Source organism: Staurois parvus, unplaced genomic scaffold (assembly GCF_062004578.1).
Source record: "Staurois parvus isolate SC_StPar_1 unplaced genomic scaffold, SC_StPar_1.0 ptg000106l, whole genome shotgun sequence".
Taxonomy (NCBI): domain Eukaryota; kingdom Metazoa; phylum Chordata; class Amphibia; order Anura; family Ranidae; genus Staurois; species Staurois parvus.
Window position 1 is genome coordinate 4,894,158 of NW_028317902.1, and position 21,210 is coordinate 4,915,367.

At 40.9% G+C, this 21,210-nt stretch overlaps 1 protein-coding gene and 1 pseudogene across 1 annotated transcript in view; one reads left to right on the forward strand and one right to left on the reverse strand.

The window, feature by feature from the left end:
* Positions 1-21,210, reverse strand: part of LOC149467547 (ferric reductase 1-like) — a 59,822-nt gene that overhangs the window by 37,021 nt on the left and 1,591 nt on the right. Inside the window, exons 2-4 of the mRNA XM_089671506.1 lie at positions 19,840-19,973; positions 13,958-14,049; positions 1,312-1,372 (exon numbers count right to left, since the gene is read on the reverse strand). Coding sequence (XP_089527632.1) covers positions 1,312-1,372; positions 13,958-14,049; positions 19,840-19,973 — 287 coding nt within the window. The remainder of the gene's footprint in view (positions 1-1,311; positions 1,373-13,957; positions 14,050-19,839; positions 19,974-21,210) is intronic.
* LOC149467548 (U2 spliceosomal RNA) lies at positions 18,575-18,691 on the forward strand (annotated as a pseudogene).

The window sequence follows — 21,210 nt, forward strand, 5'->3', positions numbered from 1 at the left end:
AGCTCAGGGTTACCGCTCTTGGTACTGAAATTTTACCCCGAGCTACACTCGGGAAAACCGCTAAGGAGGTTAAGGTTTATTTTCCAAATATCATTTTACATAATTCTTGAATATACTATGTAGCACCCTCTTTGGTAGCTACGGGGAGCTGGTGCTCAATTGCTAGCTAAGGGCTGAGTACCAGCCTGTGGTGATATTCAGGGGGAGGTTAAATCCTGGTCAGAGCTGAGAGGCTCTGCAGACCAGCTCTCCGGAATTTCCCCCTGCTCTAGAGTTTTGGAGAGATTCTAGAACAGTGGAAGGGAGTGGGTAGTGGCTGGTCTGCACTCTCAAGGGATCCTGGTGAATTCCCAACAGAAGGGACAGCCCTTAAGAGGAAGAGAGCCTGCTTAGCAGCAGGAGAGTTTGGGTAGAAGATGGAGAAGTGAGGCTAGAGAGCAGGAGCTTGGGAGGGGGCCCAGATGGAGAGGGGCTCACCTACAGGCAGAGGGCCTTGGAAGGAGGAAAGCTTGGGACTTCACTGGCCCCCAGAGCAAGGACTATCTATGTAGTAGGGAAGGAGTGACCCAGCAGAAGCCCTGCAGAAGCCCTGAGAGCAGCCACCAACCCAGCAGCAGCATAGGAGAAGGAGTGAGTAGACCTGCAGCCCCTGTGCCAGTAAGGGGAAGGACCACCCTGGTGTGAAACTGGATTAGCTGCTACCCAGGACTGTCTTACCCTTTAAGTTGCAGGCACTGGATCCCAGGGATTTACCCAGAACAGTTGGATAGAGGAGTATCTAGGGTCCGGGGTGATAAAACAGGAGATGCTGGCTAGCTTTCCAGAAGATACACTTTTGCTGTAAAGACTTGTATATAGTTCCAGGAAGTTTGTCCTCATTTGCCATTCCCTTGGGCATCCCATACACCTCTTACCCCATCTAAGTTTAAAATTCCCCTAATAAACTCCAAAAAACAAGCTCAAGGACTGGTTACTGTCTCCTGGATGAAAGTCTGTGGAAAATGCGTGTCTGCGTAGCCTGGTTGTGCAGGACTATAGAGAGACTCAAATATTTAGTGACTCCTAAGAGGGTAGTGCTACGCCTAAATCTATGTGTAGCACCACCCTAGTGTAGGATGCAAGGGAAATTTAGTTGTGGCTCCTTCTGTAGTCAAGAAAGCAGTGATTGTTTGGTCTGGTCTGATCTGTTCAGCGTTTCACAGGCTGTAACTGTGGGCAAAATATGCCTAGAACAATGTTGTAGAGACTATTGCTGCATATTGTTAAGAGACCCATACATTACATACATTCAATATAGAAATATTCACTTACTGTTAACACAGGACTTTCAACTCCCACCCAGAATTTGCTTCCTGTCTGGACAAATGTTGCTCTGAATACATAATAGGAAAAATATATTTATTATCTACAGCATAGCTTGATTATTAAAATGGATGAACAAATTTATTATGTTAAAATAAAAACACTAGGGCCCATTTATTAAAGGCTGAAGTTGATATTTTTCATGTAATATATCAAATATGAAGTTCTGTGCATATAGTGTGTTCTATATACTTACAGTGTAAGTCCCTAGGCCATACTGGAGCTCAATGTCCCCTGCAGGAGTAGCCCATGGAGTGTGGAGCTGTAAAGAGGATGTCTTGCTAAGCCCTCAGGGTCTGTGCTGCCCACCTGATAGATTCACATATGGGGAAACTTATTCCACGCTCGAGTGCTGCTGAATACAAGTAGCATAACAACATTGTCCATACCAAATCTAAGACCCTTCAGTTGGTATGTATACCCGGGGACACTAAAGAGTACCCGCTGGTGCCAATGACAATCATCACTGCCTATGGCACAGTTACCCAGGAGGTTGGAGGCTGCTATTTTTCACTGCTGAGCTCTGTAATGATAGTTGCCTTGCTTTTGTTGTCTCTTGGGGTACTTCTCCCCATTACTATCGGTGAAACAAAGTCCCCTGTTTGTCTGCTAGGACTCCCCCTTTCCGCTTTAGAACAAGGTGTTACTGAATAGAGCACAGAGCAGTCACTTAACTGCTGCTGTGCTCTGTGCACCAAGAAACAGTTGAGGGACGATTTTTCATCTGCACTGGGCTTTGGCAGACATCTTGAGGAAGCCAGTGCCCACTATTAACATTGAGATCCCGCAAGATGTTGGTGGCTATTTTGGGTTGGCTGTGATATATGATGTGCCTTGCCATGTGAGTCTAGTCCTCCATGGAAGAGTGAAGGGGCAAACTCATGTGCAGCTTGCAGTTTTGAGTAGGTCTTACCTACAAGGGATTGTAAAATGCAGATTTGTCTGATCAGACTTGAAAGGAATCATGTTAAAACAATTTGGTAAGAATGCAATTTGTCCAGTATATAATGATGACGTGAAAAGGGGCCTTAAGTATTTATTATTTGTTTATGGTAAATAGCATTTTTCAAAGGGTACATTGTTTATGCTAATTTAGGGTAATACAGAATGTGATTTGACCATAGAAGAAGTATTTAATAGTGGTATATAGACTTGAGGGGGTATTCATGGGAATGGCATTCATAGGGCATTCATAGGGTAACTTGTCTACCTGGTAAACAATATATTGACTTTAATCATTAGTTCCAGCAATTGCAAGTAGGGTCTTTTCATGTTAAGATCAAAAGTGTTTGGCCAGCCAATCAGAAACCCCTTCTAGTTTTACTCACTGATATTTCATGATTGGGAAAGCACAGGTCTAGAATGTAGTATACATTATTGCATGCATGGGAGCTACCTAGGGGCATATTATAGAGTGGACATACTGTATGCTGGATGGTGTAGTGTCTCTATGCTTGATATGACATGAATGACAACAAATGGGACTTTGAAGGTTGCTGTTCAATGCAATATTTACAAATATCCTGCTGGATTTTGTCGTCTGTTGCAAGTACCTTGTGGACTGTTATGGAAATTGGAATCCAATAAATGTTCCTGGAAAAGAACCGTTGAACTTGGTGTGGAGAGATTTATTAATCATCATTCTTTATATATATATGTTGTCACTTATTTGACAACAGGTGGACTCCCCTTTGGGCAGAGCAAGTCATTGCCTTCTGCATACCTTTAGTAGGCATGGGAATAAAGCAATCCTATAGAGAGAACATGTGTTTTGTACTGAACATTTTCCCTTTGTGGGAATTCCTGTATATGGGCTGGAAACATCATCAAGGACTTTGTTCTGGACTTCAAGAGCAGAGAAATAGAGGAGTAGGTCACTACTTGGAAAGGAATATATAGTAATGCAGCACTTTTTCTTGTGTAGTTGACATGAAAGATTCTCAGATCCCTTTGCAACATGAAGCATGCACCATCATATCTGGTGACAGCAGATGCAATTTAGTAGCCCCACCCCCTTCATCAGAAATAGGCACATAAAAACAAATCTTAGTTCATATCCCTATATGACAATAAGTCCTGGTTCACATCTGTGTGATCGTGCAAGCCACGATTTGCACAGGAACGAGAGCCCATTCATTTAAATGGACTCCCATGCCCCGGGACACACAGGGAAGAAGTCCCTGCACTACTTTGGAAATCACAGCCCGCATGGGAACCGAGGTTCCCAGTACGGTTGCCATATCCAGTGCGGTTCCTGCATTCCTCTATGTGGGTGGTGTGGCTGCAGGTATTTGTGCGGGTCCCACAGTGGCACCACCATACAGATGTGAACCAGGGGTAAAGCAGACCCTTTGCCCAGCTCCAAAGAACTTTGTACTCTAGATGATGGGCTGCCACCATATAACCTCTCTGTAGTCAAGGAGAGCTTGGCTCACCCTATGAATCTAAATACTCTGTCAAGGCAGCTTTGCCTAAAAAGTCATTAGCTTAATTAAGCCAGGTAAATGCAGGTCTAGACTGGCTTTTTTACCAGGGGCCCAAATACCAGGGTTTCAGAAAACGATAAAGAAATATCAACACCTGCCAGCTGCATCATAAGGCTTCTCAAACACCACTTTCAGAAAATGCTAGTTAACTGGCTGTTAAAGTGTACTGTATATTACCCCAACATTTCATATTCTTGATAGGTGTCTGTTGTACCATGTACTTGTGTTAACAACTATCCTATTCTCTTTGTTGCTTTCTTTGTGTAAAACAGAAGCATACCCTTCCCAGCATCAGTTTCTGTATGTGCTGGGAGCACAGCTTCCCTGTCCTTCAGTGTTCAGACTTGTGCTGACACACCCCCTGCACAGCTCTTCATCGGGAAGAACAGGGTATTGCTCTTTCAATTTCAATTTGTTTTTTATTAGAGTTTCAGAAAAAAAAACAATGGGACAGAGAAAATGAAAAAGTGTGCAGAGATAATACCGATGCTAAATGTTTCATAAAAATAATTAGCACAATATATTTAATGTGACAGCTGCTGTTGTCAGGACTCTTTGTCCTTGAAACAAAAAAAAGGTAGAAAAAACAGTGCTATCATAAATAACATTAACATAAATATCCATAGAAAATAAAAAAATACATGGAAACAAGTATGTATAAACTATGTGTGTGCGGATCCACCACTTCCTTTTTGCACTACTACAAATAAAAATGAAAAAAAAAAAAAACGGAAAAATGAAACAAAGTCCTAACTATGCAAAGTGTGTCTGGGGGGAGGGGGGTGAATAACACGCTATTGGTGTAAAGAGGAAGTGAAATGGGAAAGCAGGGGGACTGGCAGGATCGCCAGGTATTTCACAGAAAGGAAGCAATACAAACAGAACAGAATACCTTTTAACACAAGTACATGGTACAACAGACACATATCGGTAATGTGAAATGTTGAGGTAACATATTCTTTATCTGAAGTTTTTTTGAAGGTCAATGGCTCAAAGTATTGTGACAAGAGGGTCAACATGGCAGTTGGGCAATAAGCATTTTCAAAAAGAAAGTTCCGCAATGGCAGCCTTGTGACAGAAACCAGAAACTACAATGTGGCGATGTCATCAAGCCCTCCGCTATGCATTACACCACCTGATGAAGCCTCTTGATGAAGCCTTGTAATGCATAGGGGGGGGGGCTTGATGACGTCGCAATGCTCTGTATACAAGATACCCCAGTTACTATACTCTTGGGAGATCTGTTCTATTATTGAAGCTGGATATCTTACACATGCTATCATAGTTTGGTGCTCTGGGAATGTGAGTGTATATCTGGAATTTTAGAAGTAATAAATTGGTTTTAAAAAGGCTAAAGCACTATGCCTGGTGGTTCTTCTCTCTCCATATATGGCTGAGCGGAGGCATTGAAAGGAGCATAAATTTAAGTGTGAAAGGGGCATGAAGCATTTGTAAAATCCAGGAACCTGGAAGTTTTTCTATTAGTCCACATTAGTGGGACACCAATGCATTGAGATCATACTTAATTGTACGTCATATATCCCAGGAGAGAGCACATCTGGTGGAGGGTACACACATTATTTGGAGTAGCATTGGCACGTACAGGTGGATCAACACAAGAAGGGTGCAAATGAACTAATAGCACTGAGGAACAAGCTTTTTGATCACATAATACAGTGATTTGTGGGACTATCTTCATCAATCGTATGTGAATTACCATATCAAAAATGTGTTTGTGTGTGTTAAGGTATTGCGTATTGAGCAGTTTTCAAGTGGTTTAAAGCTTATCACATTATTGAGTTGTATTATCACAGAGTATGACTACATATAACAACATTGTGTAGCACGGCACCAATAGTCTCCTTGGTTGCTTTATCAGAAGACAGATATCAATGTGATTAGGTACAAAGGTTTTCAAAGAATGTTTGGCCCATGTTAGGCTTTTAATTAAACAGTGTTTTACTGATGTATTGATTTCCAGCTGACGTGAAAAAGGGTGAATGCGGACACATGTGATAAGTAAGACATTATTTGAATCTCTGTTCCATGCTGTCCATACAGGTTATTGATTTTCATAGGAATTCACAAGATTCTAAATGTTTCACATGATGGGGTGAGCACTTAAGCAATACCATAGAAAGTAGAGGAGGTTAATTATGATGAATCACTTTCAAGCAAATCTTCCAGGAACACAATCAACCTTAGACAGCTTTGTTCATAGAAATGGGGAAGATTTACTAAAACTGGTACACTCAGAATCTGGTGCAGCTGTGCATGGTAACCAATCAGTTTCTAACCCCCCTCTGCCAATCCCTCCACTGGCTTCCAATTGTGCAACGGATCAAATTCAAAATCCTAACGCTGACGTACAAAGCTGTCCACCATACTGCCCCGAACTACATCATTGACCTAATATCCAAGTACCACCCAGCACGCACACTCCGCTCCTCACAAGACCTCCTTCTCTCTAGTTCCCTGGTCTCCTCCTCCCATGCCCGCCTCCAGGACTTCTCCAGGGTGTCACCCATCCTCTAGAACTCCCTGCCCCAACCCATCAGATTATCACCTACTCTCCTCTCCTTTAGGCGCACCCTGAAAACCCATCTCTTCAGGGAAGCCTACCCCACCCCCTGCTAACTTGCCGACCTCCTCCACTCTTCCTACCACTCCATCCCCCACAGCTATCTCCTCCTGTGCCACCATCCCCTCCCTCCTAGATTGTAAGCTCGAAAGAGCAGGGCCCTCAATCCCCTCATGTTTTGCATTGTATTGTTATTGTTCTGTCACATGTTCTGTCCCCCTTTGTAATGTACAGCGCTGAGCGAACCATTGGCGCTTTATAAATACTGTATAATATTAATAATAATAATAATAATAACCTCAGCTTATTCAATTAAGCTTTGACAATAAAACCTGGAAGCTGATTGGTTTCTAGGCTGAGCTTCACCAGATTTTGCACCATGCAGTTTTAATAAATAACCCCCACAGTGTGCCAAAGTGGTCTGAGTGGCTCTGTGGCATATGATCGCTGTAATAATAAATCACTCTGTGACCAAGCCCCCTATGGTTGGGGCAAAATGTGTCAGAAGGCATGGTCGGAGTGATGGCTGAGCCCAGCTAAAACACATAGTCTTTGTCCGACTCCTGGGGACTGGTATGAGCGGCCTCCACCCTTCCACTCAATAAATCACAGCGATCACATACTACTGTTTATATTCAACATAAGAAATTATTACAATCTATGAATGGGAAAAGAATGAATGAATCAGCAGTTGCTTATCCATTCATTCATTTTCACCGACTGTAGGACCGTTGTGTTAACCCTTTCAACCCCCCAACCTCCTCTCCTACACATCAAAGCTCCTTCTTCCCACTTTATGCGACCTGTACATTGACTCCTTCACCCCCTCCCTTTGTGAATTACCTGTACGTTAATATCTAGGGCACTGTTTCCAAGCTCTATGTTTTAACCCTTTCAACGCCAGCTTGTTTCATCATTTCCTAAAGAAAAGTGTGGCAAAAAATTAGACTACCTTGGGGGTGTCTATTTTCCAAAAGGGGGTCATTTTGGTGTGTTTGTACTGCCCTGGCATATTTATTGTAACAGAATCTATGGAAAACACTTTTTTTTAACATTTTTGGTCTTTTGTCCTTTCTATAGTAAAAAAATAATGTAACAGTTGTTATTAAATTCCACCAAAAAGCTCTATCTACCTAAAAAAAAGGATATATCATTGATTTGGGTGCAAAGTTGCATGATAGATTAACTGTCAGTCAAAGGGGTGAATTTAATAATGGCAAATAGAATGTGCTCTTTGCAAGTGTAGTTGCACTAATTTTCTCCTGAGCTTAGTATACAGTATGTGGTGAAGTTTCACTTTGTAAAAAATACCCAATTTAAATTAAAAAAAAAAACCTGCTTTTTTGCTTGCACATAATTAGATGATAGAAATCAGCAGAGCTTTACCACATTCACTAAGCTCTGGGGAAAAGTGAATGCAACTGCGCTTGCAGAGTGCAGAGTCTAGTTAACTTTAGTAAATCAATCCCAAAGTATTACAGCACTGAAAACAGAAAAATGGCTTGGTAATGAAGAAGTACTACAGGCTGGTACTAGACCAAGCTGTCCAGTCAAAGTGACGGCTGGAGGGCTTGGGACAAACCATACAATGCTGCGGGAGGGTTTATAGCAGTGAGCTTTTATTCATGTATTTAACCTTTTTCCCAGCAAAAAATAAAACCTGGTATTGTAGTTGTTTAAAAAGTCACTTTAAAACAATACAGTCCATATCCAAGACCATTCTGACCACAGGGCGACAATACTGCATTGATTTTACTGCAGAAAGAACCGTGTTGTCATACTGCTAGAAGAGGAAAAATAATGGATCTACTTACAGGATCAACACTTAATAAGCTACTGTGCAGGGGTACCTACAGTATATACAGTATATAATGCTAGCTATGAGGCTATGAGCCTGCGTAATATTTATCTATATATATAAAATTATCATTATATATTATATTATATATTATATCATTCACCTCTGTTCATTAAAATAAAGTGAGAAATTGCCTGTACAACAATAATACTTCAGGGCTAAAAGTAGTCTTGGCATAAAATAGAGAAGTGACTTAGAATTTGTGGTCAACCTCAGATCAGCATAAGCATATAAGGAGACTCAATTCTTCAGGCAGGTTTCTATATTGTTAATTTTCCATCTCATCTGCCATAAAAAGATCCAAGAAGATATAATGCCTGCAGGGGTTAATTTCTGAGAGACGTCACACCAGCCAAATATTTTATACACCAGTCCTTGTGGAAAATGCCAAGACTTCCAGATTGCAAATCCATTCTGCATTATTTTGTGAGGAGATACTGAGAAAGCAGCAGATGGCAAGCTGGAAAATGAGGAAAGTATTTCATGGACGTGGTTTGTTAATTTACAAAATGAACATGGGTCTGCTTTTAAAAATTACATTTTAAAGTAAAGCAAATCTTTACTTTAAACAACCAGTATATAAAACTTTTTTTTTCTTTCAAAATGCCCTGTACATAAATTTTAAAAAGATGTGACTATTAAGTTCAGCCAATAGAAAAAGTAATAAACTAGTTCATTTTACTTCAGTTTATACTTTAGTAATTCAGTACCCAGGTTTACTTCATCTTAGCCCACTTAATGCTTCTCCCATTTCTTTTTAAGCAGGATACTTCCCCATTATCTCTAAACAAGATTACTAGCTTTTGGCATGGGCCTTCCTTTCTTTTTAAAAATACCTCCTACATCCTTTGTCTTTATAACACAATATACGTATATTTTGTGTCTATAACACAATTTTATATATTGTTTGATAAAATAATTCCATTTTGTTTTTCCTTCTATTTATTTGAAAGGAAACCTGTCTTCACGGAAAAACATAAGCTTCAATTGCTGAACATCTGACCCTATTTAAGTCACTGATCTATTTGAATTCACTTGCTGCATGCTTGTGATGGGCTAGTGTTCCATAATTCCAGAGGAACACCATATTTTTCAAGGGACCTAGCATTTTCAAGACTTGGGAACTTGCTGGAATTGACCCAGCAATGCCAGAGTTTTGATTCCATTGCCAGGTCATTTCTGGATTTTTCAAATCTTCAAATTGGTAATCCCTGCTGCATCACTGCAAGGTCTGCCCACCGGAAAAATGGCTTTGGGTGTTTTGCTCTGCTCCTGTCTTATGCAGGCTACACACTGGGGTTTATTTACTAAAGCTGGAGAGTGCAAAATCAGGCTCACTTCTGCAAAATCAGGCTCAGCTTCTAACATCACCTTGTTCAATTAAGCTTTGGTAATAAAACCTGGAAGCTGATTGGTTTCAATACAGAAGTGAGCTTGTTTTTGCACTCTCCAGCTGTTGGTTTTTGAGTTGCAGGCTGCCACCCATACTGTGCGTGCTGGCCTTCTGCAACCTAGAAACCAATGACACTAGATTGCAGGGTGGTGGATCCAGCTGAGGCTGCCACTGTGGCCAGCAGGGCTGGATCGAGGAGCAGGATACATGGGGGGGGGGGGGGGGCAGTTGGGGTACCCACCTCCCATGCCTCATCCTATGCAGGACTGAACTGTCACAAACCTCCCACTGTGCTCCTCTTCTCCACCGTATAACATTTTACTTCTTTTATTCCTGACATACCTTCTCTTGTCTATTAAGTATGCAACATCCCCTGTACTTTTTGCTCTCCCTTCTCCCCCTCTCTCTTTCTCTCCCTCCCTCCCTCTCTCTCTCTCTCTCTCTCTCTCTCTCTCCCTCTCTTTCTCTTTCTCTCTCTCTCAGGTTCTTTTGCCCTTTTCCATAGTGACATCTGAGTTTCTAGTTCATTCACCAAGCCAACACATAGTACCTTGTTCCCTCAGATCTGTCATATTACACTACAATACATTAGTCACTTGATCTTGTTTTATATTTTATTCATTTATTTATTTAATTTTTTTTGGGGGGGGGGTGGCAATAAATATGCAACACAGCAACAAAGGAAACCTTTTTGAAGTGTTTTTATTTACTTTATCTCAGAGCAAATTTCAATAAATTTTAAATCCATGCTGTGGCCAGTAACTGATAGACATGGGGCAAATTCATTCTACACTCAACTATCAATGTAGTAAAATTATTAAATAATGATACCATCTGTATTCAACCTATCCAGCAGGGTAGTGGTTATCTAGGATTCTCCCCTTTTAAACCAAATTTTAGTGAATTTTTGGGGCACTCACAAACCTCATATAAAGGAATGACAGCATTCATTTATTTTTTTCTGGCCTCAGTTTCCTAAAGGCTCAACACATATCCAGTGTATTGCCATCAATTTTTATACATAGAAGAAGATTAACCCCAGGAAATTCTTAGTTGCATTATTCATCTCATGATTCTCTATTACCCCTAGAAGACACTCCTTTAGGATTAAACATATTAGCTAGATGAACGTTATCTGCTCCAAACTCAATCGCCTCTGACCACAAAGGTCTAATCTTGCTGCCCTCCCTCACTATATAGATAAACTTTCCATCAGTCAACTAACACTTGTGACATAAAGCATCATCTCTTTTTTCATACAAAACAGTCTTACTGGGGTATAGTAGTTTTCATATGAGACTCCCAACTGATTTATTTTGTTATTGGAGGAGATATCTCTATGTAAATATGTGTGCAACACCTGTGTCCAGGAATGTTCTGATACCTCCACTTGATCTTATTTTTGATAATTTTTTTATCACCTGTCACCTTAATTCATCACATATAGTTCAAGTTTAACCCCTCCTACTGTGCTGACCAATCCACATGGATCATGCACCACATTTAGTCCCATCCACCAATCCACCTCCCCTTCCTGCGCTCATTCTCAGAAATTCAGATTAAGTTCCCAGGTACAAATGTCAGCTTGGTAGCCTAAGTATTTCTCGCATCAGTAGTTAGAAACCTGTCAAATTAGAGGTGTAGCATTTCTAATGATAATAATACAAAATGTAACTCTGCATTATACATCTGAAAAAAAGGTCAAGATAGTAATGTCTTATTTAGGGGAATACTGGGCAGTGTAGGGGGCACCTCAGACAAGCTTGTTAGTGCAAGTAGAGGCATTCAAATTTGAAAACCTGTCATTGAGGGATGACCCTTAACCTATGATCAGTGACAAACAGGAATAAAGTACTGCCCAATTCAATGTCCATCGTCCCAGCCACAAGACATACAGTAACAACGCACAACATTTTTTTAAGTATAGGCTAATGTGTTCTATACTGGGAAATATCTCCTCATGTATTGCTATTCTACTTCAGTGTAGCATGAAACACATTTCCTTAGCTTTAGCAAATTAGAAAAAGGAATAATCATATACAAAGAATACTAGACATATTGCCCAATCACATTTATATTAGTGCATTCAGATCAAAGAAAGATACGTTTTTATTGGCTAAAATGGTTTGCTGTATTTTTCATACCACAGCTATTTGCACTAATTATTAAATTTAGTCTTTTTTAAATCTCTCTAGCCAAAACATTATAAAGCCTTTTCTCTAAATTTGTGAAACTTGTGAAACACCTCACTGTCAAAATGTAAATTGTGGGGCAAGTTCATGCTCGTTTTTTACATTTAAAATATCCATGGTGTCCAATTGCAAATGATCAGCTTGTTGCTGCAGGAGAAAAATAGGTACAGTTGTCTAAGGATTGCTGACTTATACATTGGGTTGATTTACTAAAACTGGAGAGTGCAAAATCTGGTGCAGCTCCACATTGAAACCAATCAGCTTCCAGGTTTTTTTTGTCAATGCTTCATTGAACAAACTGAAGTTAGAAGCTGATTGGTTACCATGCACAGCTGCTCCAGGTTTTGCACTCCCCAGTTTTAGTAAATAAACCCCAATTTGTTTATTATGGCTAAATTTCTCTATGATGACAAGAAAAATTTTAACATTTGCTTCTTATGTAAGTATGATAAGCAGGAATGAATAAAGCCTGAAGAAAGGATCTAAGTTATCCCAAAAACTTACATCTTTAACCACTTGAAGCAGTAGAAAATACCATTGGTACACTTGTACCTACAGGTAAGCTTACAATAAAGTGTATCTGCAAGTACAAGGAATATATCTTTTAAACGTGCACTGTTTGGCAGCCGCTGCGTGCGCTCTAAAGGAACACATACTTGTGCCATTCCTTCAGAGCACTGCATGTACAGGAGTGATGTCATTGGGCCTCGGCCATTCAAGCTGTCACAGCCCGCGATCCCAGAAGGAAGACCAGGTGCAGATGGAAGCTCTGTCAGTGGTGACAGTGCACTGCTGGAGGCTTCATTTAAAGGTAAGTATTTCATAATGTGTTAGTACATGATGCATGTATGCATACTGACACATTATGCTATTACCTTGCAGGGGTATTTTTTTTTTTTTTTTAAGGTAGCTTTACTACCACTTTAACGCCTTCCCGCCCGGCCTATTGCAGATTGACGGCCAGGCAGGACACTCGCCATTGTGACTGGGTGTCATATGATGTCCTGTCAAAACAAGTGGCTCACGCGGTCACGGGGCCATGCAGCGGCGCAATCTGTCACCGGCTGTGTCCACGGGACACAGCCGATGACACATCACTACACCAGCCTGTTGCCAGTGTCATGTGACAGCTGTGACCAATCACAGCAGATCACATGTCAATAGTATACAATGGATGGCTTCCTGTCATGCCATCCATTGTATACAATTATGTTGTTAGCTGTGACTGGTCACAGCAGTCACATGATACAGACAGGGCCAATCACGGCCCATCTGTATCATGTGATCAGCTTTACCCAATCACAGCTAATCACAACAAAAGACTGAATGAATCAGTTTCATTCAGTAACAATGATTGCAAATATGAATGAAATACATTGGCATTAGCAATCATAATGTGTTAAAAATAATCCTGATCACTTGCCCAGAGTAGTTCAATGTTACTATGGTAACATCGTATTTCTTTGGTCAGTGTGCTAAAAAAAAAATAGTAAAAAAAAGAAAAAATGTAATAAAAAAAGAAAAAATAATAGAAACATTTGAAAAACAAATACAAATTCAATTATGATTATTATTTTCACCAAAGAAAAGTAGCAGAATACATATCAACCTAAATTTATGAAGGAATGTTATTTATTTGCAAAATGTTATAACAGAAACAAAGAAAAGTGTGTTTTTTTTCAAACGTTTCAGATGTTTTTTGTTTTATTTAGCAAAAAATAAAAAAAAACTCAGCAAAAGAAAGCTCTATTTGTGTGAAAAATTCTAAACATTTCACGTGGGTACAGTGTTGCATGACCGCGCAATTGTCATTCAAGATGCGACAGTGCTGAAAGCTGAAAATTGGCCTGGGCAGGACGGGGGTATAAGTGTCTGGTACTGAAGTGGTTAAGTTATCCAATAAAGGATATCCTTTAAAACTAAAACCTTTATGCGCTATACAGGCAGTAAGATAAGTATTAGAAAAAATAAAATTTACATTCAAATACATCAATGTATGTTATTAGATTCTAATTTTTAATTCCTGGCCTCCGTTCCTCCTGATCAGTACAACTTTTAGGTTAGAAATGTTAGCATGTTACTCACTTAAAAAAAACACTGGCATGTGATGCTGGTGCCACCCACAAAGCTGAGATGTAGGATTTATCACTTGAGTTTTTTTGGCTAATGGATGAATTCTGAAACGAAACAAAGTTTTTATGCATCAGTGATAAATAAGAACGTGTTCAGAAAGTCAGAAGCTACTGCTCTTGAGCATTGCTACATAGACTTTTATTGCCATTTGGTTTCACCTAAAAACAGTAACACTAACTAAATACTGGTGTTATTTTGACATTACAGACTATTTTATCTATTTCTGTGAAAATATAACATTTTGGGTGTTATTTTAACACAATTGCAGTGTAGTTTAATTAGTCCATTCCTCTATAAATGAACCACTGATAAGGTTCCCCTTCCTTTAGACATGGGAACATTCTCTGGGTTTACATCCACTTTAAATTTGTGGCATGGAGAAATCCACTTTAAATTTGTGGCATGGAGAAATCCACTTGTACTACAATACCATTAAGGGGTGTTCGGAGAGATTTAATTTTTCATGTCATTTTTCATGTAACTGTAAAAAACATCTAAATTGGTACATGGACAAAAACACTTGTGTAGAAGCTACAACTGCATGCTGCCTTCTTCTTCTGTGCCATGCAATAATAAATGTAGCACCCTCCTAGTCAGCTAAGGGGAGTTAAGAGACCTGATTGACAGTCAGGGGCTGAGTAGCAGCCCAGGTGTAATAGTCAGAATGTCCAAATTGGGTCAGGAGCTGAAAGGCTCTGCAGACCAGCCCTCTGGAATTTCCCCCTGCTCTAGATCTTTGGAGAAAGGTCTAGAAGCAGTCGGTGGATCTGAGGAGTGGCTGGCTTGTACCCTTGAAGGTTCCTGGCCAATCCCCAAAAGGAGGCCTGGCAAGGGGCCAGGACAACTCTTAAAAGTGAGCAAGAGAGGTCAGGTGGAAGATAGAAAGGAAGATGTGAGGCTGAAGGCAGGAGCCTGGGAGGGGGCTCAGATGGAGAGAGGGGTTCACCTACAGGCAGTGGTTCTGGGAAGGTGGAAAACTTGGCACTTCACCAGTCCCCTGAGAAAGGACCACCTGTGTGGCAGGAAAGTAGCAGCCCAGCTAGAAGACCTGGTAGCAGCCCCCAACCCATCAGCTGCATGGTAGAAGTACTGAGTGAGTAGACCTGCACCCCCTGGGCCAGATAGGGGAAAGAGCACTCTGGTGGGAAACCAAATTCACCTGCTGGACTGTCTAATCCCTTAAATTGACAGGCACTGGATCCCCTGCTCAGGGATACCTCCAGAAAGCTGGGAAGCAGAAGAGGAGCCTATCTAGGGTCTGGGGTGGTACACTAGGAGAAGCTGACTAGCTCTCTAATAGACTGTGTTGCAGTGGAGGCTTTTAAATAGCTCCAGGAAGTTTTCCTCAATTAATTGGTTTGATTGGGCATCCTGTATACCCCTAACCCTATCCCAGTTCAAATCCGCCTAATAAAATCACAAAAAAGGACTGATCTCTGACTCCTGGATGGAAGTCTGCTTGAAAATGTGCATTGCCTGGCTGCACAGGGCTTCAGGGGGGCCCTTAATCTTTGTAGCTCCTAAGGGGGTAGTGCTACATAAATTATTGTAGAAATTAGGAAAAAAGATTCCATTACGATTTTCCTTATTCAACTAGAGTGTAGCAAGCATCAGATAATGCCTCCCTGAAAGAGGTAACAATTCTACAGCTTGATAACGGCTGATTAAAGGATGTTCACTCATTGTGAATCGCGTTTCAAGCATATCTTATCATTGCAGTTGTTAAAATAATGTCTGAGTAAAGAAAATAAATAAGAAGGTAAAATAATGCCTAAGAATATATAAAATAAAGACTTTATATAACAAAAAAAATATAAAAGAAATTATACAAATAACCAAACACCTATTACAGTTTTCCTTTAAACTTATAGAATTAAGCCAGCCATAGACAGATTGAAATTCGTCTGGTTCTTTTGATCCATTATTTGAGTAGGCTGATTGTACTGAAGTCGATCTATCAATTGACTTCAGTACAACTAGCCTGTTGTTTTTTTCATACTATCACTGCTTGCCAGCTATAGCGGGAAAACCTTCCACTGTCAGAATACAATAGTACAGCATGAGGGATTCCCCTATCAACACTGGCTGTGGTAATGGGGAAATAGAGAGATTTTCTTTCTTACAACCTGTGTTTAAAGGAATGAAAATGGCATAATTTATGGCCAGCCTAACACTCTGCCCAGGTTATCTAATCCACCTTAATCCTTTCGCTGCTAGGCTCTGGTCTCCACTTTTACACTCAGTTGACCAGACCATTTTTGCATTTTTTCCATTGTTTTTTAATTTGTCCCTTACAGCTTTCAAAGTTTGTGAAGACCCTCCAAACCATACTTTTTCTGAAAGCATAGGAACAGTAGAATATAAAGAAGGTGCTACTGATTCTTTTGCAGGAAAATCATTGAGGGGAGCACAACGGGGGGTCGGAATGGTGGCGGGGAGCATGGATTTTCAAGGTTTTTTTACCTCTGCAGCTGGGGAGGATTGGTGGACATGATCAGTGTTGTGGTATCGGGGGGGGGGGGGAGTTCAGAGGGAATCGGTGTTGTAGGTTTTATTTAGGTGGGGAAGGGGAAACAGAGAGTAGCAAGGATGATGAGGGGGGGAATCCCAGGTGTAGGTGATGGGGGGGGGAATCCCAGGGAATTAGCGGTATTAGTAGCAGAAGGGAGAGGGGGTGGTGGTGCCACATTTTAGATGAATAGCTCTGAAGTGTTCAGAATTGTCTGCTGACCATGAGTTTAGAGCCAAGTAGGAATGCAGGAACATATGGCATATGGACCTGGCCAGCTGGAAGCAGTGCTGTATGTCCATACTCCATACGGACTTGCCAGCAAAAGGGTTAAAGGTTGCTTAGCCGTTAAAACTTCAATCAAAATTTTTTATGGATGCATCTCTTCTAGACAAACCTACTACATGATACTCCGCTATCAATGAAACTTTAAAAGAATTCTCTACTCAAACACCTCTTAAATGCTGATAAGGCATGCTTGACTGCTATGTGGAAAAAGATAGACCCACCCAAGATAGAACAGTGAATTGCTATAGCACTCACCCCAGTAGGAGCTGCTGGCTAAGACAGGTTATTTCCCAACACAATGCAGTGGCAGCCAGGCACACAGCAGCATTCCACTCACTCTGGCTCATGGAACAGTTTAGCGGATGTCTTTTTGAATATGTACTACTTGAAAAAAATTGTAACAGGAGAGGGTTGTGGGATACTCCAAAATGCCAAGCACAGCTTGCCGAGGACTCTTCTCTATCAGTAGCAGTAGCACAAGGACAATTTGACTAGTGCAGTCTGTAGGTGCATAGCAGCAAGACCTTGCAGGAACATATAGCACAAATAGTTGTAGATTATGACAGTCTATGCACAACTGAAGACCATGCAAGCAGTATAAGCACAAATAGTAATGAAATGAAATGGAACAGTCCACAGGTTACGGATGAGGACCATGAAGTAGGTTTTAGTACAGGTATTGTTAGACTAGAACAGTCTCAATTCTTGCAGCTGGGGACCACAAGACAGTTAGCAGCACAAACTGGAAGGCTGGAACAGTTCAAGCATCCATAGCTGGAGACCATAGATAAACTATAGCACAGGAATTAGTCTCTGCTCACAGATCCCGGGGATAGAGAACAAGTCAATGGGCTATGTCCATAGAAGAGTAATCCAGCAACCAGTCTGGAGATGTTCCAGGGGCAGATAGCCCTCTGAAGCTTGCAGATCAGTTTCTTCTCAGCTAACAGATCCATCCCCACAGGTGGAGAAAAAGACAATCTCCTCAGGGCTCCAGACTATTTAACAGCAGCCCAGCCACCATCTGGACACAGCTCCCCAGGGATTGGCAAGATCCCGATAAATATTCAGGCTGGTTATCTGAATTCTTCCTCCGAAAGCTCTAGAAATTTCTTCTAGAGGAAGGGGGAAGCAAACTCTCAGCCTTTAAAACCCTGAACAGACCACAGCAAACAATTACTGCTCCTCTGATTACAATGCAAGCCAAAATTTGCCTAACAGCCACACATCTAATTACCCCTCTTTTTAAAATGAAATGTTCTTCTCCCACTGCCACCTTCTCTCACCTCTCTAGGTTGCCCTCCTTCTCCATACACTAGTGCTTTTCTTCATGTACATCTTTTTGATACCATAACATCCCCACCTCTCTCATGTTCCATGTAAAACAAAAAGAAAGGCGGACCCGTTGCAACCTCCACGACGGGTACAAGAAACGAGCATATCTGATGACTATCTCTGTATGCAATATGTTAGACAGTATGTAATTATAATGATAAGTTTTATGCTCATGTGAATTCAGTGCTATTTTGTTGCACCGATTGTAATTATTATTCCTGTTCTACCTTTATCTAAATAAAGACTTTCATTAAAAATGTTATTTGGAGTTCAGTGTTAATTTGTTTGTCAAATCCATCGAAATCTAATAATCTAACACTACCTCTCCCCAGATTGACAAAGTTGCCATCCAAAGGTGTCTCCATTGCTTTTACAGCGGGGTGAATTCATCCTAAGGCAGGAAGTCTGTTACTGTCTAGATCACCAGGTGAAAAAAAATCGCTTCTCGGCCTTTTGGCTAGGATCAAGTGTAGTATCTGTTCTTATCAGTGTCCAGTAGGGGTGCTCCACCATTATTCCTGCTTGCGGGGATGATTGGTTGTACAGTACCCCTGCTGGTAGGATGGGGGTCCTGATGGTTAGTACAGGCTGGAATAGAAACCGAGGCGCCCACAGGCTGCTATGGCCCAGGAGTAATTCCCCCTGGAAAACCGGAGGTTTGAATGGATCTACCTTGTCTGGCCAGGGCAGGGGAGGCAGAAAGTCCGCGAACCAGTGCCCCCTGAGAGTGGTCGCCTCAGGGGTGCTCTTAGTAACACTTGGGTGTGGGACCCCAATGTGTGAAACGGCACATGGTCACTGTTTCAAACACTTTTCCTGCACTGCGCCTTTTAGGGCTAGGCCTTTTGGCTAAGTCCAGGGCAACTTTTTTGCTACGGGCCTCAGGGACTAGCCAGTGCACAATTGCACGGCCTCTTATTTATTTAATTTATTTTTCTCCTCACGTTTGTCACTTTTCACTTTTGTGTGTGTTTTCTTCTCACGGATTGTAGGGTGTGGGTCCTCGGGCCTACTCTGAAGTCTAGGGGGAGGATGTGTGGTCTTTTGGTTCCTTCCTCCCCTGTCCCTAGGGGGTTTTCTCTTCAGGAGAGCCCCCTTACCAAGTACTTGGTGGCTGGCTTCCGCTGGCCACAAGGAACGGGGTCCGCCAGGCCTTTTGACTAGGCGGACCACATGGGAACCTTGTCCCTGTCAGGAGCTTCGCACCCCGGGGGATCAGGGTAGAGATCCAACCCCTTCGGGGGATGGACAAAGCACACCCCTAAGTGCACTTTTTTGTGTTGGTGTTTTGCACTTGCACGTTTTTTGTACACTTACGGGTTTTTTGTTTTTTCACACGTTCGCGGACTTAAAAAAAAAACAAAAAACTGTTGAATAAAAAGGAAAAAATCCTAAAAAAGAAAACAAATGTAGCCACCACATTTAGGAATTGGTAAGCTGCAATATGTTGTGTTTGTTTTTTGTTTTAATAAAGCTTTTATTCACAAAAAGCTAACAGGATGAGATTCCTTATTTTTATAAAATGAACCACAATTTTTACAACATTTCAACCTAACAATCATGCAACTAAAATACAGATCCTCATCCTTGGGTTTGGAATTTGTGAATGGAGCCCTATATACTGTATAGTGTAATGCACATATATAAAACATCTTCATTTTATCTATCCAAGTTGCAATGTAGATACATAAGGTCTACTCACAGTGCTCCTACATGTGAGACTTTGAGTATTGGGATCTATCGCAATGAAATGACCAACAATTTGATTCCCTGGGATTGATCGAGCTTGTAAGAGAAAGCCTTTAAAAACAGATCCATTCTTTGCCTCTAGAGAAACTAGGATTGAAAAACAAAAATGAACACATCCGTTACATTTTTAAACCTTTAAAAAGAAAAATCCTCTTTTGCTAAACAATGATATAACATATACCTATAATGGCTACAAAAAATGTTTTATGACAAATGGGGCATTCTATACTCCATTTATGTACGAAACATCCCCAGAAATCTAATTTCCTGCCTGCCAGTACTTTTACCACAGGTTTACACAGAGATGATAGTTAAATTAGCAGTATCCCCTGAAACTGAGAGTTTCTTTCTTGAGAATTTGAAAAAAAAAATCAAAAAAGTATAAGAACTTCGTTGAGTTCACTCCTAGAAAAATTACTATTTAGGACACTAAAGCTGGCCATACATGGATTGAAATTTGTCCGGTTTAGCATGTATTGGATGAATTTCAATCCATGTATAGCCCTCAAAAGGAGCCAATTGTTAGACCAACATCTGTCGAACGGTCCTCCTGGAAGACAAACATTCAATCAGTGCATGCAGCCAATGGGCTGCAGTGCTGATCAGTGTATTCTGATAGCAAGGGAGTCCAACAGTCAGAATACAAAGACACAGTAGGGGGATTTTTTCATCCACCTCGAATGTGTGGATGGGAAAATCGGTTCTGTTTTTTTTTATTCAGCCAGGATGGCCAGCTCAAATCTTGCTATGGGGTTGTTTTACAAAGGAGTAGAACATTTTCACTTTGATTAGCCAATTACTGTATGTGCAAGCTTTAAAAAAAATTCTCACACATGATTAAATGACAGCTCATCTCAATCAATTAGCTAAATTAAACATCACTGTCCTTACACAAAAATATATCTGTCCCTCACTTTATGACTCCCTGTCCTTGCACACCTGTGGTTCTTTGATTGATGTGCCCCAACTCAAAGTCAACCTCTCAAATATGGTTGCCATGACCAATTAATACTCTGGTATAAATGTGCCAACATATACAAAAAAAAAAACATTTTCCATTTAGAAATACTTTAAAGTGTTACTAAACCCTGAACCCTGCATTCACTATATCTGGTCCCCCACAGTACACAGAACATGGAAGTGCAATTATTTTAGTAAATATAAACTTCTACATACCTTTTCTCATCAGCAGTTAGAGCCGTCTTGTGATTTCTATTAGTGTCCTGCAGAGAAATGCTTAAAGCTTGTAGGAGGAGTTTCCGTTCTCCCCTATGGGGGCCCTGTGCTGATCACATGCACCCTCCAATGAAAAAAAAACAAACTT